The following is a 19,042-nucleotide window of genomic DNA, read 5'->3' as shown; positions in this document are numbered from 1 at the left end:
TATTGGCGCCTGACTCCTGTCTGCTCCCTTCTTCACTGTATCCGGTGTTTTGCATTTTATCATTGTTCTGTTCATCTAAAAATAAGTAGCTGTAAGTTAAAAGATGGCAGAAATTGTCCTCCACCATTGTTTATGAAAGTGTCCTCTCAGTCTTCATTACCGGAAAGGTTTGGAAACAATTAGATGATTTTTTTTTTACCCGTTTCTATAGCGTCCGCTCTTTTTTCTTTTTTTTTTTTTTTTTTAGCAGTGTTTGAAATAAAAAGTATTCAACTATTGCGGTTCACAAACTTTTCCTATTTCGGTCCTCATCATGATCCAGCATCCATCTTTAACGACCGTGGGGTGAAACAGTGACATAATCTTGGGTGCGCCTTTTTACACTTTTTACCTTCCCGTGTATCGGCTTTTCTCAGCCCGTCCAATGGTCGGCTCGTTTGTTTGCCTGTTTATAAAGATCTGTTAACACGTGTTGACCTGCGGCACTAGATGTTCGCCGATCAGTTGCTTGTTTGCCCATCAGCGGTCACTTACTGGCATTTTTTCACAGGCTAACCCATCTTCAGACTGTCTGTGAAAGATCGTTCAGTTCTCATAGGATGTCATTGTTCTCGGCAGCTCAAGTCCTGTTTATACAGAACAAAGAGCTGCCGAGAACAATTATCTTTTATGCAGCACTGAAGATTATTTCACCTGACAAATGAGGGTTTTGCTAATTTGTCGAGTGATCGGCAGTCTGTTTAGACTGCTCAGTCGTCCGGAAACAATCGTTCACAATAATTGTGCAATGCACATGGCCCTTAACCATGTATAGTCTAAGGGTACCGTTACACATAACGATGTCCCAACGATCCCACCAACGATTCGACGTGGATGGGATCGCTGGGACATTGTTAGCTGATCGCTGGTGAGCTGTCACATAGGCAGCCCCTCCAGCGATCAGGACCAGCAAGCACGCTGGTTACCAACGTAAACATCGGGTTTCTAAGGGCCGCGGGGCAGGGCAGGAGGTGGAGGCAGAGCGGCGCAGACAGACCGGCGTAGCTCTGCTATCTGCTACTCCAGTCTTACGTTGGTAACCAGTGTGCAGCATCGCTCATCACTGGCTCCCCCTGCCACACGCAGCAATGCGCGCTGGCCAGCGGGAGAACAAAGATGAAAAAACGGGCCAGGACGATCCAGCACGATCTCGCTGGCGAGATTGCTGTGTGTAACGGGCCCTTAAGTGGCGCACCCCCTCTTACGTACATGCCACCCTAAGAATAGGACGATTAGAGTATTCGGGAAGTAGTAAAATATCGAAGAACGGGAAAACAATGGAACATTGTGGCAGTGAATAACAGAAAAGGTCTTGATTTTAGAGGTTTAAGGCTACTTTCACACTTGCTCTTTTTTTGCAGCGCGTTTTTCCTGCAAAAAAACACATGGAAAAACCGCATACAAACGCGTACAAATGCTGCGTTTTTTCCAAGCATTTTTATGAGCATGCATGAAAAAAACGCAGCGTTTTTATGCGTTTGTATGCGTTTTTAGTGCGTTTTTACCGCGTTTGCGTTTTTTTCCAACATTAGTTGGCCCCTCACACTAACCCAAACCATGACTTTACTAACCCTGACCCTAACCCTTAACCAAACCATACCCTAACCCTGAACCAAACCATACTAACCCTAACCCTTTACCAAACCCTAAACCCTAACCCTTAACCAAACCATACTAACTCTAACCCTAAACCCCCTTAACTAACCCTAACTATAACCCAAACCCCTAAATTCCATTGTCTAACTAATGGTCAACAAAAAAACGCATGCACAAAAAAACGCATACATGAGCATGGCAATGCGCACATATGCACACCCATAGACTTATAATGGGTGTCTTGCTGTAAAAAAACGCATTGCGCGCGCATGCATTTTTTTGAGGCAAGTGGGACGCCCAAAAAATGCAACAGGATGCATTTTGTGCGCCCGAGCGCACACCACAAAAAAACGCATGCTCGGAAAAACGCATACAAACGCATGTGTATGCGCACATAAGTGCATCCCATGCAAAATATAGGGGGAAAAAACGCATGCGTTTTTTAGCGCTAAAATCCAGCGCAAAAAAACGCAAGTGTGAAACCAGCCAAAGTCCTAGTTTCAGTTAAAGATGGTCATGGAAAACCCATTGAAGACCCTGATCTGTAACAATATAGATGTAACTCAGGAAGAAGGTCCCCCCAAAGCATCTCTTTAGCTTTTGCTTCACAATGGGACCTTCACTAGAGGGTGTGAGTAATATTACCTAATATAAACTTCACCCAAGAAAGCGGTGAGTCAAAACTTTAGCCAGAAGGAAGGTTGGTAATGTTCACTTTTCAGCATTGGAAGACCAGGGCGGTCCAGTCCAAGAAGACATGCCATTTTCAAATTTTACTTTTTTACCATGTCTTAATACTTAAAGACATATTCCAAGACATGGAAGTAGTAGCTTGTAAAGGGTCCATGACCTGAACAAATAAAACAGTTGTCTCTCATATTAACACGACTGTTGCCCAAACTGTTCTTTGGCCATTATCCTACAAGACTCCGCCATAAATAAGTAGATTCTTGTCATCTTCAGGGGTAAGCGGCTCGTCTCTGCTTTTCTGTTATGGCAAACCATGGCTTGTAAAAACATCCAACCTATCGTCCCAAATGGAAGATATTTGGAGATCATCCTCAATCCTAAAATCATTCTGTAGTGGAAATGTAAGAAATTCTCGCCAAAGGACACCTCAAAAATAGCAAAAAAAAATGGTTGAAATACTCATACTATTCATTTCTGTTGTAAAGCCACTCTGCTGTTCAAATGTCCAATGTTTTTGGTGTTTTTCTTCCACTTCAGGTTTTGAAAAATTTCTGGTGGGAGAAAAAAAAGTGCAAGTCACTTTTTTGAAGGAGCTCCTGGTGTAATTTGTCCAATCATACGCCTGCAAATAATGCTTAAAAGATGAAAAACAAAAAAAAAAACCCTTCAAAAATTCTTGAAAAACTCTCAGGAAATGGAAAACTCCTCCAAAAACAACCCCAAAGAAGGAACCTTTAAAAAAAAAACAAAGCTGACTGTGCACATACAAAGTTTTTCAGAGTTTTTTGGATTAGTCTCCAAATCTTCCAAATGTCAAAATTCCTCAAAAGCTCCGAAAACTCAGCAAAAAGTCTCTACCTAAACAGACACTTTCTAATGCGTGTAAATTTGGCTGTGTAATCCCCATTGGGGTGTGAATTTCATGTGGAAATCTGACAAATGCAAACATACTCTACTGACACCTAGATAAGAGTAGTATAACTCAACAGTGGCATCAGAGACCCTAAAGTAGATCACCAGACAACCATTCTCTCCCTATTTTATTGTCTTTTTGCCAGTTTATTGTCTCTAATTTTGGAAGCCCCAGAAACATTTATGGCAGAAATCTAACACTTTTATAAATAGCAAACATTTCCATTTCACAATCCATGGGATGTTTATAAGTCATTGCCAAGTTCTTGGGCGGATTTCACATTTCAATGAAAAGTTTCACTCCACACTTAGCTGTCTTACAGGCTTTGTAGAACTAGGTGTCGAAATATCGGAAGTGTACCAATAGATAAAAAAAAATGGCACCAGAGCTTCTCAAAGATCTAGCTACACAACCGCTAACAGTTTACATATGTTTTGCCGTGTTGTTGGAATGGTTTGGATGGATACGATATCCCATTTTTCTTCAAGTGCCTCCTTATTGTGCGTCTTGAAACAGCCACGCTGCTAGTTTTCAGAGAGTCCAGTATTTCAGCTGATGCTATTTGTGGGTTTTTCTTTGCATCCGGAACAATTTTCCTGGCGTTTGTCACACGTCACAGGTGAGGATGTTACCTTTTGTAGCCAGTCAAACCCATTTGTGTCAACTTCTGTGCATGTTATCAGGCCAAAATCTCCAGGGTATGTGAACTTTTGCTCAGGTAACACTATATCCAAGCACGCGCGCTCACCACCACCTAGCATAGGTCCTTTAGTGATCTGCATAGATGTTACTCAAACACGCCCGAGATACTCGGATAACACCCAACCATGCTTGGATAACTCCCTATTCGAGCACACTCGCTCATTACGACTGATTGGATATATCCATTTACTGGCCTGCCTGCCGAACAGCCTATAAAGTCATAGCTGTTAATCAAAAAGAGTGGAAGGGATGGAGCAAGAGGGAAACAAGTAGGAGGGAAGGTGAACTTTAATGTTTGGCCACACCTAGGTTGCACCAAGCACCTGTACTTGGTTTGAACAGTCATTCTGTGCTGATAGTGGCTCTTTCCAATTTCGTACCACACCATCACCGATGCTCCCTTAGGCCCCCGTCACACATAGCGACGCAGCAGCGATCACGACAACGATATGACCTTGTCAGGATCGCTGGTGTGTCGCTACATGATCGCTGGTGAACTGCCAAACATGCAGATCTCACCAGCGATGAGGACCAGCGACGACACGGGTAACAAGCGAGGGCGTCGCTTAGTTACCCACAGTGTACCTTAGATATCAGTGCGTTGGTGCAGGGAGCTGGTAACCAAGGTAAACAGTGGGTTTCTAAGTGCGGCGCTTAGAAACCCGCTGTTTACCTTGGTTACTAGCTCCCTGCACCAGCGCGCTGGTATCTAAGGTACACTGCGGGTTTCTAAGTGCTGTGCGGTGCTTAGAAACCCGCTGTTTACCTTGGTTACTAGCTCCCTGCACCAGCGCGCTGGTATCTAAGGTACACTGCGGGTTTCTAAGTGCCGTGCGGTGCTTAGAAACCCGCTGTTTACCTTGATTACTAGCTCCCTGCACCAGCGCGCTGGTATCTAAGGTACACTGCGGGTTTCTAAGTGCTGTGCGGTGCTTAGAAACCCGCTGTTTACCTTGGTTACTAGCTCCCTGCACCAGCGCGCTGGTATCTAAGGTACACTGCGGGTTTCTAAGTGCCGTGCGGTGCTTAGAAACCCGCTGTTTACCTTGGTTACTAGCTCCCTGCACCAGCGCGCTGGTATCTAAGGTACACTGCGGGTTTCTAAGTGCTGTGCGGTGCTTAGAAACCCGCTGTTTACCTTGGTTACTAGCTCCCTGCACCAGCGCGCTGGTATCTAAGGTTCACTGCGGGTTTCTAAGTGCCGTGCGGTGCTTAGAAACCCGCTGTTTACCTTGGTTACTAGCTCCCTGCACCAGCGCGCTGGTATCTAAGGTACACTGCGGGTTTCTAAGTGCCGTGCAGCGCTTAGAAACCCACTGTTTACTTTGGTTACCAGCTCGCTGACCGCTGGTCTCCCGCCTGCCACACGCAGCGATGCATGCTGGCCAGCGGGAGACCAACTATCAAAAAAAATGTCCAGGGCTTTCCAGAACGATCAGTGATACCCGGCGGATGGGCCGGATGGGCCGGTCACTGATACCTGTCACACACGGCGATATCACTGGTGAGATCGCTGTTGCGTCACAAAACTTGTGACTCAGCAACGATCTCGCTGTATGTGACGGGGGCTTTAGTCTCTGTCATTACTTTGAAGTGTTGACCTAGCGAACATCAATAACCTGTCCAGTGCAGTGGTGAAGAATTCAAGAGTTAGAAAATGCTTATTTATAGCAATAAATGAAACACAATTGATCAAATGAAATGGGCTCTTATGATTTGAGGATGCCCCTCCCCCAGGGTGCCGCCTCCTGGAAGTAGTAATCCTAAAAGTCTATATTGACCCCGGAACGAGCCTTGCTATGTGACTTTGGCCTCTTTCACACATCAGGTTTTCGGCTTCAGGCGCGATCCGGCGCTTTTGACTAAAACCGGATCCGTCGAAATGCAATGCCGGATCCGGTTTCCCCCCCATTGACTTGCATTAGAGCCGGATCGAGCCGGATGGCCATGCGTTTCATCCGATTTTCGCCGGATCCGGCAATGTGACGCGATCCGGCGTCTGGAAAAAACGGAGACTGTAACGTTTTTTGTCTCCGTCGAAAAAGCCGGACACGCCGGATCCGGCGTGTCCGGCTTTTTCATACAATGAAAGCCTATGAGCGCCGCAATGCGCCGGATCCGGTTTCTTTGGTCTGAGCATGCTCAGTAGCTCTGCCCACAGGACATATATAAAAGCAAGACAATGGGACCCTCAGCCACACCCAACATGCCACCCAAGCCAAGAACCAGGAGCAGGAGAAGGCAGCAGACATCTGCAGCATCAGCACCATCAGCACCACCCCAAATGGAGCAGCATGCTGAACAACGGGAGGGGAGTCCAGCAGCAGATGAGAGACGGTAATTATCAAATCCCCCATTCCTCCAAACTAGGGCTATGGAATATCAAGATATTCATTGGCCCTTTGTTTCTCTTTATTCAACAGCCGCCCAATAGATGCAGCAGCAGCAGCAGCAATGGCAGCAGCAGAAACACCACCCACAGCCATGGAGTCTGGCCAGCAGGAAGACAGCACATCTTCTGGGAGCCCTCCCTCGCATCGTCAGCGTTTGACGGTAAGTTTTTATTTCCAAAATCCATCATCTCTGTAATATATGTGTATTCATTGCCTTTTATTTCAAAACAGGAATCACAAGATGAAGAGGAGCTCCCAGAAGAAGAAGGAAGGGGTGAACAGACACTTGGAGTGGGCTCACAATTGGTAAGTTTTTTGCATCAAATGCAGAAACACAACATCACACTACACACAACACATAGAAAACAATGTTCTGCAGACCACACACAGCAAACAAATGCCTACATCCAAAGACATAACATTTTTTGTTTTCTTCTCTAGTCTTCCCAATCTGGTGCTCGGCCAAGAGGTCCTCGCAGTGCCTCCCAGGGTCGTCGGCGACAGCAACGCGGCGGTCACCAGCGTGTAAGTATAAATATTTTTGCTTTGTTTTTTTTGCACTTTTTATTTCATTTCTTTTGTGGAGGCTAATTATGTTATTTTTGTCTTTTTCTTTAACAGCCTTCACAGCGTGCTCCCGACTCTGACGGTGAGGATGGAGGGATTGATGTGGACCGCCTCATCGATCTCGTCAGAGAAAGGGAGCCGCTCTGGAATATGGCTGACCGACGCCACGCTGACCTGATCGTTACCCGACGACTCTGGGAGGAAATCTGTTCTCTCCTTGTGGACCGCTGGGAGGACCTCGAAGCTCGGGCCCAGATTAAAGAGCGTAAGTATATACAGTACCGGTTACTTGATTTAAACCAGTGTTTCCCGAACTCCAGTCCTTGTGGTCCCCACGGATCATGTGTTCAGGATTTCTATTTACTTTGGAAATCCTGAAAACATGACCCCTGGGGACCATGAGGACTGGAGTTTGGGAAACACTGATGTTGTATACTAACCACTTTGTCCTTTCTCGTTTCAGGGGAGAGAATTGTGAAGCGGTGGCTGTCTGTGAGGGATCGTTTCAAGAAGGAGTTCAATAAAGAGATGCGGGCCCCGAGTGGATCTGGAGGACGCAGGAGCAAGTACAAGTACGCACGAGCCCTGTCGTTCCTCCGGGAGACAATGCTCACCAGAAGGTAAATATTACACACCACATGTGACAAAAAAATGTTTAGATGTAACTTTTTTTTTTCAGCCAGGGACATACCATGTCACTATTTTAATTGTTTTTTTTTCTCTTTATTCCACAGCACGGTGAGCAGCACTCGGGAGCCTGCACGATTGGACCCTTCTGAGGCGATCCCTGAGGAGACCGGCACCGAGGGACACTTCGACCGCCCCGGTACATCTGCACCTTCCCAGCCTTCCCACACATTCGACCCATCTGTCCCATCCACCAGCACAGGAGCATCGTGGCCGCCTACATTACATGAAGCTGCTGGTGAGGAGATCGCTTACCCTTTACCCCACCCATCTGCCCCTGCCACCTCTAGTACACCTGCGGGTACTGGGCGGCAGCGGCAGAGGGGTCAGGAAAAGACTTATGCGCCAGAGTTCTTGCATCTGAATGCATCTTTCCAGAACTGTCTAAAAGTCTTGTCAGAGCAAATCTCTGCAGGCTATCAGCAGATCAACTCCAGCATTCTGGAGGTGAAGACACTTCTGCAAACCATGCATTCAGAAGCAAGATCTTCGCCAAACCACACCTTTTTCAGGTCTGTTGTGGAGCACATGGAAACGCTCTCTCCTGCCCAGCAGATGCATGTAATGCATTCATGCCACGCTGCTCTCCAGCAAGTTACCTCCCAACCTCCTCCTCCCACCACAGTAGTTCCTCCACCTGCACCCCCTCCAGCCACTTTCCATCCTCCCCCTCCTATTACATCTGCACCCCCTCCAGCCACTTTCCATCCTCCACCTCCTATTACATCTACACCCCCTCCAGCCACTTTCCATCCTCCCCCTCCTATTACATACCATCCACCTCCCCAGCACCATCCACCTCCCCAGCACCAGCAACCTCCCCAGCACCAGCAACCTCCCCAGCACCAGCAACCTCCCCAGTACCAGCAACCTCCCCAGTACCAGCAACCTCCCCAGTACCAGCAACCTCCCCAGTACCTGCAAACTCCCCAGTACCAGCAACCTCCCCAGTACCAGACATCTCCCCACTTCCAGCAACCTGCCCTGTACCAGACATCTCCCCACTTCCAGCAACCTGCCCCGTACCAGACATCTCCCCACTTCCAGCAACCTGCCCCGTACCAGACATCTCCCCACTTCCAGCAACCTGCCCCGTACCAAACTCCTTCCCCATACAACTTGCCATCAACATCATCTGCTCCTACAGTCCCTGCCCAACCCTCCACTCCACCACCCACCACCTCTTCTGCTTCCCACATGTCCACCCATTCTGTAGTTTTTTCCACACCTTCACCTCTAACTGTTCCTTCCCCACCACGATCCCAGTCCTCTCTCCACACTCCCAGTGTCGAAGTGTCCCGCAGCCCCTCCAGCAGTATTTCCACCACACACTACACAGATTTATAATGTGTGTATTTAAATAAAAATGACCAGTTTTATGGTTTCAAAGCTTTATTAAACAAGTTTATTAATATTTTAAAAAAGTTTACTAAAAAAAACATTTTTCAATAAAAGTTAAATTATTTTACACTGGTTGTCTGTCATTTCTTTCTGCGGCGAAAAAGGTTAAATACAGGGTATTTAAAAGGTGAAATGGTATTCAAAACTAGGTATATAACTGTGGGTAAATTTTAGCTTTTTGCCACAGTTGTGTTCCTGGTTGTGTTTGAAGCAAAGTATTTCACCTAAAAAGTTGTGTTTATTGTTGGTGATTTCATAACAATGTACACAACTTTTGTTAAAAGGTGAAATACTTTGCATAAAACACAACCAGGTACACACCTGTGGCCTAAAGCTAAAAATAGAGACCATGACAAGATAGCCAACTTTGGTTGGCAAAGGTATATACTGTTGGTACAGAAGGTACACAAGTTTGGTTAGGGCACAAATCTTTCACACTCTGTCATCCTGCCAGTGTACTCTGCCTTGAGGTGACATAAAGTATAGTGCAAAATTGTCCTTCATTACTGAAACCGTCACAGAACTTCTAGTGGTAATGTCATGGTAATCTTGCAAGGTGGTTTCTTCAGAGGTGTCCTCAATGGAAATGGGTTCCTTGCAGATAACAAAATTGTGGAGTACCACGCACGCTTTGATCACCTCGTCCACAGTTTCTGTCTTGAGGTTGATCGCAGTCAATAGGACCCGCCATTTGGCTGTCAGAATACCAAAGGTACATTCAACCATTCTTCTTGCTCTTGTGAGGCGGTAATTAAAAATGCGTTTTGGTCTTGTCAATCCTCTGCTAGAGTACGGTTTCAAAAGGTGTTCTGACAGCTGGAAGGCTTCATCCCCTACACAGACAAATGGCATAGGTGGACCAGATGTTTGCGGCAGCGGTCTAGGTGGTGGGAACTGGAAGGTGTTTCCATACAGTTTACGCCCCATGGCAGACAGTTTGAAAACTTGAGAGTCATTGGAGCGGCCATAGGCCCCAATATCAACCGCAATAAATTTGTATTCCGCGTCAGCGATGGCCATGAGGACAATTGAAAAATATTTCTTGTAATTGAAATATTCCGATCCCGATCCAGCTGGCTTTACAATGCGGATATGTTTCCCGTCCACAGCGCCCAAGCAGTTGGGAAACTGACATATCTGTTGAAACTTGTCAGCAATTTCAATCCACCTCTCTGTTGTGGGCTCTGGTAAAAACTCTTCAGCTAAGGAGTCCCACAGTGCACGGCATGTGTACTTCACAATTCCAGATATGGTGGAAATCCCGAGTCTGTACTGGAAATGCAGTGACGAAAGGGATTCTCCAGTTGCAAGAAATCTGTGGGGAATTAAAAAACAATAAATTAGTTTTAAATCACAGCATTACATACCAAAACTGAGCTATAACACTTGGAGATACAAACTACCACCAACAAGATTGCAGTGAAAGTGTGCTCTGATGCGATCACATCCAATAAATGTGGCTTACCTTAAAGTCACCATCAGACGCTCTGTGGGTGAAACAGAGAAGCGGCAATAGGTGTCTGCTTTTCTTATGAGGTGTGCAATGCGCTCCACCAAGTAATCAAAATTCTCCATTTTCATCCTAACATATCCAAAAAATTTATCCGGGTTTCGTCGAAGGTCCATGCAGAGTGTAGAATAGACCCCACGCGTCATTCTCTTGGCTGTGATGGGGTGGATCCACAAACGTCGTCTACGATGCCTGATGCGCTGCTGTCTCGCTCTCTCCTTCTCCAGAACAATCACCCTCAAACGATTCGCCTCCGCTATAAAATCCGCCAAATTCTTCAAAATATTTCCAATGACAACATCCATCTTCGCCAGTAACTTGCTCTTCTCTCCAACCTGCACTTTCTCCTCTACAACCTGTCAAAGAAGGGCTGTAGGAACATGCTATATATAGTTTTCCAGTAGCCAATCCCGTTCGGAAGGCCACAAGGGTCAATTTTAAAAACCGGATCCGGCGTAATCCGTCGAAAAACGGATAGAAAAACGGATGAACCGGATGAGACGGATCCGGTTTTGTCTGTCAAGAAAAAGACGGATCCGGCAGAAAACCGGATCCGTCACATCCGGTTTTACTAAACATTTGCCGGATCCGGCGTTCCGGCACGACGCCGGATCGCGCCTGACGCCGAAAACCTGAAGTGTGAAAGTAGCCTTAGGGTAAATGGCAAACCCAGATGCTCTATTTGCAGACGTGTTTTGGGGTGTTTACCCCTCCTCAAGTGCAAAGCATGAGATCAGTGGCTGTGATCAGCCCGCCCCCCAGTCTTTGTTTACAAGCATCAGTATGTGACCACTGCAGCCAATCGGTGGCCTCATCAACCTTACACTGCACTTGTGTTTTTTTTCTTCCATTGTAGGAGCTCTTAAGGCTGTAAGTACTGTACATGCATGTACAGTACTCCACACAGGTGATCAACACGCATGCTAAATACTAGGAAGATACGGCAGCAGTCCCTCCTCTAAAACTTGGACAACGCCTTTAAATTATAGGTTTGCTTCATTTCACTTTGTTAGCACCACACCGGAGTCCTGCTCTGACAGGCAGGGTCCCCGGTGTGTCTCTTCACTCACCCATGTTTCGGTCAGTTCTTCCCTTCCCCATGCTCTGCATGCTTCCAGCCGGTCCTCTAGCCATGTCCTTAGGACACGCGCGGGTGCACTCCCGCCCTCTAAGGCCTGTTTCACACCTCAGTTGTTTGACGTCTGTTGAAATCCGCCTAGAGTGGGAAAAACGGATCTGTTTCCGCTATGTAACAAACGGATGCACCGGATCGGTTTTGTGGACGGATCCGCCAGTGTATGAAATTTAATGGAACAGATGTCTGGAAAAAAGGAGAGCTAGAGAGAGAGAGAGAACGGGTTTTGGGGTTAAATGACATGAATGGAATCTCTTCCGGGCACGCTCAGTGTAAAAAAGTGGAATCCGTTGGCGGATTCCGTCAGTTAACGGTTCCCAACAGATCTGTCGCCCATAGGCGTCCATTATATCACATGGCGGACAGCGACGGATCCGTTGCTATCCGCCATTTCAACGCAGGAGAGAGAGACTTCCAGGACGCCGTTTAGGGTTAAAATGTATGAAAGGGAAAATCTTCCGGGCATGCGCAGTTTAAAATAGCGGTCCGCCGCTGCAAAATAAGTTACATTGTCCGTCTACTCCACCCGGCGGATGCTAAAGTTCAAACAGATCCATCATAAAACGGATGCAACGGACGACCATCAGTCAAAATCCGCCGCTAATGCAAGTCTGTGGGGGGAAAAAACCGGATCCGCCAAAAAAATGATGTCAAACAACTGAGGTATGAAACAGGCCTTAGAGGGCACTTGCTATTTCCTCCCCAGCCAATAGTTGTGGGACATTATGTATATATTGCTTCCTCCCCACTGGGGAGATGCCTGAGCAACCTTCCTGTTTCGCAGTTTAAGTTGTGTAAGGTTGCATACCAGTCTCCGCTGTACTCTACTGCAGACCCTGCCTGCTGCACTCTGATGCAGACCCTGCCTGCTGCACTCTGATGCAGACCCTGCCTGCTGCACTCTGATGCAGACCCTGCTTGCTGCAATCTGTTGCAGACCCTGCCTGCTGCACTTGTATGCGAACTGTCTGCTGCATTTTAATAGAAACCCAGCCAGCCGCTCCCTCCAGTCGGTCCTCTGGGTCCAGCTGCTGCGCATCCGTTGGTCTGTCCTGGAGGGGCACCTGGCGTTCATCGGGAGCCAAGTCTAACTTCACCATCAGAGGCTCTCGTTGAACCGTCAGGTATTCGCTTAGTTTCGCCCCTCCAGGCTCTCCACGGTCCGTGGCACAGTGGTTCCACAAACCACGTCCGTGACACACTTTTAGCTTTGATTTTCTCCTGGAACATTTAAATAACAGAAATAAAATTAAAAACAGCAATAATTAATTTACTGCCAGGCTGTGTAGTCTGGAAGCTGTCAGACTGCTGCGCAGCAATTCATTTCTCTTCCAGCTATTTGGAATATTTAAAAAACTCGTGAAAGTATGTCTTATTCGTGTTTTATTTTTAGATTTACCGACTGTTTATAAAAGGTTAGTTTTAATTTAACGGTGTAGGTTTACTTGATCATTTACGTCACCTTGGATTTAGTGCCAACGCTCAGCATCCGTTGCAAACAAAAGATAGAAAAATGACAATGGTTGCGCTAAAGAAGCCGCTAGCTTTCCGACAAGCCAATCTGCCCCGTGTGTGTGCGCCTGACGGGGAGGCGGTGAGGGCAGGCACACGTCTAAACACACTGCTCTCTCGGAATGTGTTATGATTCCAGTCTCGTCATCTGACAAGCACTTTTCCCAGTTGCTAAGATATGGAAACACTTCATTAGGACATTTAGTTCCTTACCAGGAAAAGCTCTTAACTAAAGTTTACTACTGAGTTCTAGCACTTGAAGTCGTTTAACCAGGCCTTTTATAGGAACACGGACTGTTCTTCTGTGTACTGTTCTATTCTCAGCGACTGTTCTACTCGTGGAGTCATTCGAATTCGGCCTCCCATGGTGAATATATGTCATAAAAGCAGCCAAGATGTCTACAAAAAGTTCCAAAAATGCAATGTAAAGTACTGGCTATATTATCAGTTTTTATGTTTAGGGGAGATCAAGAAGCTTGTACCAGTAATCGATAGATATCATTGGGATTTAAAGGGAACCTCGCGCAGGCTCCATCACTCCCTGGGAAGGGGCGTGCACAGATGGATATTTTGTCTTTTGTGACAATATTAGGATTAGGTTAGTGCTGCTCCTAGACTGACTGTGTCTGAGCAAGATGTCAGCCGGGGCAGCAGGGCAGGGCACAGAGACGAGTGACCTGTCAGTCACTAGCAGGAGGCCGATGCCGGGAGGAGAAAGCGGCTGGAGAGCTAAGTGCAGACCAAGCTCTTGTATTTGCAAGCTCATTTGTATAAGAATTCCTCTCGATGGATCACAAGACAACAGAGACACAATTTTTTAATATACAAGTTTGGAAATAATCATCATTATTTCACGTAGATCATCCTGGGGTCCCATTTCCTGAACCCTCTAAATTCACATGCACATTGACCGTACAAGGGTGTAGCATAGCAAACAAGTATTTGATATTTTCAGGGTCATTGAACATTGCTAACAATGATAATAAAGATGCCAACTTACATTTTTTTTTCTGGAATTTCATATGGAAACCTTAAAATAAGATACATAGCATGCACATAGCGGCTTATCAATAAGTAGTGGGGATATTGAATTAGTCCTCACTACATCTCCCATATGTGAAGAAAAAGCACGACCTCGGCAAAAGTTCCGAAAGCTAAGCTAAACCTCCCTTAATCCTATTTAAATGACATTTTATTAATCTGCAAAAGTTGGATGTTAAAAAAAAAAAAAATATATATATATATATATATATATAGAGAGAGAGAGAGAGAGAGGTGCCATACATACTAGATGGCTCAGTAAAGATGGTTGTTGCTTCGACCGATGTTCAGCCGGTGTACGATAGTTCATTGAATTTCACCTGAGGAATCATCCGTTTTTCTCAATTTTAGTTTCTAACAAAATAAAACTAGAAACTTAAAAAAATGAATTCCCATTTTTCTAACAAAAACAGTTTTCAGTTAGCATTTATCTAGGCTTTGAGATTCGTAGAGGTCTCAGAGTTAAACTTGGAAAGACGCATGAGATAGATTCCAACAATTCTGCTTTCGCGCAACGTCAGGCGAAAAGAAGGCCGGTCGTGTCGAAATCATTTGGTTTGACCAACTATTATTTGAAGTCTATCGGTGCCTTAAGACAACACACCCATCACACTTTTTATGACATATCTGACAGTCCACACTCTTTTGCCAACAGGAAACTAATGGCAATGTAAAGCTTTAACCATTTAAAGGTGTTATCCGGCCAGTCAAAATTATGGTAAAATCAACTTTAAGGGTTCTAAAGCAACTAAAGAATTAATGCTCGCCCCCTTAATCTACCGATGGTCCATTTCTAAGACTCTCCAGGTCCCTTGTTGGTGTCTACATCTTGCTCAAGTGATATAGTCACAGACATATATGACTGTCCCCGGCGGTCACTAGTCTGTGTCAGTTGCTACATGAATTAAAGGCTTTGAACCGGAACACGACTGAACTATAATAGTGAGGGAGCGATGGGCAGGTGAGTATGACTTTTTGTTTTGTTATAATAGACCCTTTCAAAAAAAGTTTTGCCTGTGAATATGGATAAATATATTGAATATTTCATAAAATGTGTTTTTTACTTGGTCTTAAAGCTGTTTACTACAATGCAATATTCCTTCCTCTAACCGCTCTGCTTGAAATCTTCTTAATTAGCAGGAGGCAAGTATTCCGCTAAAAGTTAGTATAAACTAAATTAAAATTGGATTATAGTTTGGACAACTCTGCATTATAATAATGTGTATACTAATCTGGACTACGGGCACAGTATGAGAGCTTCCATAAATCCTCTCTTCTGGAATCTGTTAACCTTGCTTCAGCATTTTTATATGAAAAGATGTTGAATTGTTGCCAGGTCACCTAAAAAGAGAGCTGGCGAGTCTTGCCCTTCATTTCCCTCGTAGAGAAAAACTTGAGTCCTGATTGTCCCACCCACTCATATGGAAAGTCTGTTAAGCGATGCTACAGCGATTCCGACAATGATACGACCTGGTAGTGATCGTTGCTGCGTCGCTATGTGGTTGCTGGTGAGATGCCAAACAGTCAGATCTTCCCAACGAAGCAGCAACAATACGGCGACCCGTAGCGACCTTTGTAACGATGTCGGCGGTCGTTGGGACCCTGTCAAATAGCAGCTACTCTGACGATTCAGACCTCGAATCAGCGCAAATCCACGCCTATGTGTCTCGCTTCAGAGTCGCTATCGAGGTCGTTGGTAAGGTGTCAAACATACCAATACATGCTACCCAGCGGGACCTCAACAATCAAAAAAATGTCCAGGTCATTCCGACACGACCAGCGATCTCACAGCAGGGGCCTGGTCGCTGCTACCTGTCAAACGTAGCGAGATCGCTGCTGAGGTCGCTGTTGCGTCACAAAACTTGTGACTCAGCAGCGATCTTGCTTAGTATGACGGGGGCATTAGTCCTTTTCCCCCTACCATTTGAAAGGAAAACATGACTGCCCTGCTTTCCATCCCATGAAGAGAAAACTTGTGAGTCCTCCCTGCTTTCAGTTATAGAAAAGCCTGAGTGTCCTGTTTTTCGCTCCCACCCAGAGAAAGCTTGTGAGTCCTTCCCTTCCCACTTATATAGAAAGTCTGAGGATCAGGCTGCACCCCATCACTCATAAAGAAAGCTTCTGATTCCTTCTCCTCCAACTTAGAGAGACCATGAGAGTCCTGCTTTTCCTTCCCACTCATTGAAAACGTGGTCCTCCTCACCTTTATCAAGAACACCTGAGAGTCTCAATTGTAGAGCAAGAGCTTGTGTCCTGCTTCCCACACCCACTCATAAACAAAGCCTGAGAGTACTGTTTCTCCCTTCCCCTCATAGAGAAAGCTTGTGAGAGTTCTTCTTCCTCCCACTTATAGAAAGAGCTTGAAGGTCCTGATTCCCTTACCACTCTTAAAGCTTGTGAGTCCTTTTTCCTCCTCCCACTTATAGGGAAAGCCTTAGAGTACTGATCCCACCCATCCTCTACTCGTAGAGAAAGCCTGGTAGTCCTGACTCCCCAACCAGACATTTTTTTGTGTATCAGTGCGTATAAAAAGTGGATTTACCGTAATCCCTGTATCAGTGGTGGAAATGGGACTTCCAGGCTTCCTTCCTGAGACCTACTAACATTTAAACAGCATTTTACATTCAAAAGAATAGAAAATTATACTGTAGTTGGGATTTATAATGCCAATTGTATTATATACCATGTGCCTATGCAGTGCTGTGTACTCTATTCGGAATAAAGAAATTTCATGTCAACATTTTCTGTCACGTATCAGGGAAAAACGAATAAAGAAGAAATTCATTGCTAAGAAAACTGAAGATCCCAAATTACCGCCAAAGCCTACACTAGCTCTTTTTGATGATGAAGTCGATCCAGATTCAGAGTTGTTTAAAGCAAGTGCAAATAATTCGGCCAAAATCAAGAAAACCTATAAGTTGTCAGAAGGTGAGTAAAGGAAAAAACCTGATAATGATGCAACAAAACATATACTTAAAAATGTTATGCATCTGTATTTATGGTAAGTTTCATGCTTCATTGTCATGTTGACTGATCTCCTCGTTGCTTCTTTCAAGAAATGTTTCTCAGACTTATCAGCTTGTGGAGCTTTAGGTTCATAGCTCGGGGGCCTTTTCTGTGCAATTCCTTTTACCTTCTTCTTAACTTCTCCCTATCCTCCTTTCCAAATTGAACCTGATTTTTCTAGTCCTTGAGGCATGAACCAAAGAAATTGGGTAACAATGCAAGGACCTTTTTCTCTGATGCATCTGCTTGTGGAGCTTTAAGTTCAGAGCGCAATGGGCTCTTTCCTGTGATGATTCCTTCTTTCCCTCCTCTTCCATTTGCTCCCCATCCTTTCCAAATTAGATGGTTGATATTTCCTTTTGATCAAATTTGACCTATTAACTTTATAGGAGACAATATCTGGTTTACCAAAAATAATATGGGGACATAAGACTACACAAAGGTATCCTGTTTTTCTGATCGCTCAGCCTTGGGATTTTAATTTGGAGATCTTGTATTCTCATTTCAGTCTTTTTGAATGTCATTTCAGTCTTGTCAACAGTCTAGTGAAAATACTTTAAAAAGTACCCGGACCCTCTGGGTTTTTTGGCCCACTGACTACTACCAATGTAAACTTCTGACTTGTCTCGTTTTTTTTCCTTCGTCTGACCTCCAAAATCAAATTAGAAAATCGGTAAAAGTTAAGGCATCCAAACCACTAGGGAACTTATTCCTATGTTTCTGCCCCTATAACGGGTAGAACTCGTTTAATAATGCACTTTCATTTTCGTTCCCTCTGACCTTTCCATGTGCGGTGGTAAACTTTAAGAAATCATTTTGTATCTGGTTTTACAACTTCCTACCCTACTCCAGACGATGGTTGGGGGTTAGACGTTTCGTGACTCAGTAGAGTAGAACATGTAATCCCACATGTCATAACACAGATGATATACTGAGCCTGTCGATGGGTTTGCCGTCCGCTAGTATGGGACGCACCGTGCAAATGGGAAAACATCAGAAGAGTTATATCTCCTCTACACATTGGTATTTTTTACATAAATAATTTAGGGTTGGGTATGTTTCCTCGTAGGTTGTTCTCTGTATGATCTCTCAATTTTTTTTACTGTCAACCAAAGTGAAATCAAAACAGAAATAATTTACTGGAAAGTCTGTTTAATAACAGTGAATACTGCGTAATACCATGGAGTATAGTACCGCACCAAAAACATCCTAACTAATCGGCAAGTAGCGTAAACTTCTCCACCGAATGAGAATCTGATTAGTTGTTTACCATATGTTTTGAGAGACATGACATATATTCATCTTCTACTGTTCCTTTGACGCCATTATGCCAAGGCTGGCAGGTTAAGGCGGGGTTCAGCCCAATGTTTGCATTCTCAAGCCAGTCACCTTCACAGCCGTGTGCCCTTGTTGTGTTGAGGATAGGAGCAGGAGCCATCTGCCGTAAACTAGCTCAGAATGGTGCATGCTGTCAATTTTTTCTATATGGTCCTTGGGTCCGTGTCGGAAAAATGCTCATCTGCACTTGCACATTTACGAACATTGGTCCACACATGGACAGCACTGATCATACCATATTGATTTCTGTGTGAAGAAGTTAGCTACCTCCTATATTGCGGGGCAACTATCAGGAATTTCTGAACCCGATACAGCCAAGGCATCTAGGCTCCTGCCACTCACCTCCACCATAACTGGGGATGGTGGCAACAGAGGCTGAAGGAGACAGAATGAGACTTGCTAAATTATTTCAGATCCTCCAATTAATTAAAAAATTTGTAATACTAACCTGCTTTCTGTTACAAGCAGGGCTGTGGAGTCGGTAAGCCAAACCTGCGACTCCGACTCCGACT

The 19,042-nt window shown here is 45.1% G+C and overlaps 1 protein-coding gene across 2 annotated transcripts in view; it reads left to right on the top strand.

Moving 5' to 3' along the window:
- The window catches only part of HS1BP3 (HCLS1 binding protein 3), a 110,328-nt gene that overhangs the window by 75,589 nt on the left and 15,697 nt on the right, over window positions 1-19,042 (top strand). For both annotated transcript variants that reach the window (XM_073568295.1, XM_073568294.1), the window contains exon 5: window positions 16,945-17,114. In XM_073568295.1, the coding sequence (XP_073424396.1) occupies window positions 16,945-17,114 (170 nt within the window). The remainder of the gene's footprint in view (window positions 1-16,944; window positions 17,115-19,042) is intronic.

Source organism: Dendrobates tinctorius, unplaced genomic scaffold, assembly GCF_039654945.1.
Source record: "Dendrobates tinctorius isolate UK_male_01 unplaced genomic scaffold, ASM3965494v1 ptg000021l, whole genome shotgun sequence".
NCBI lineage: Eukaryota > Metazoa > Chordata > Amphibia > Anura > Dendrobatidae > Dendrobates > Dendrobates tinctorius.
Note: the sequence above shows the minus strand (reverse complement) of the source record. Positions and strands in the feature narration are given on the sequence as shown.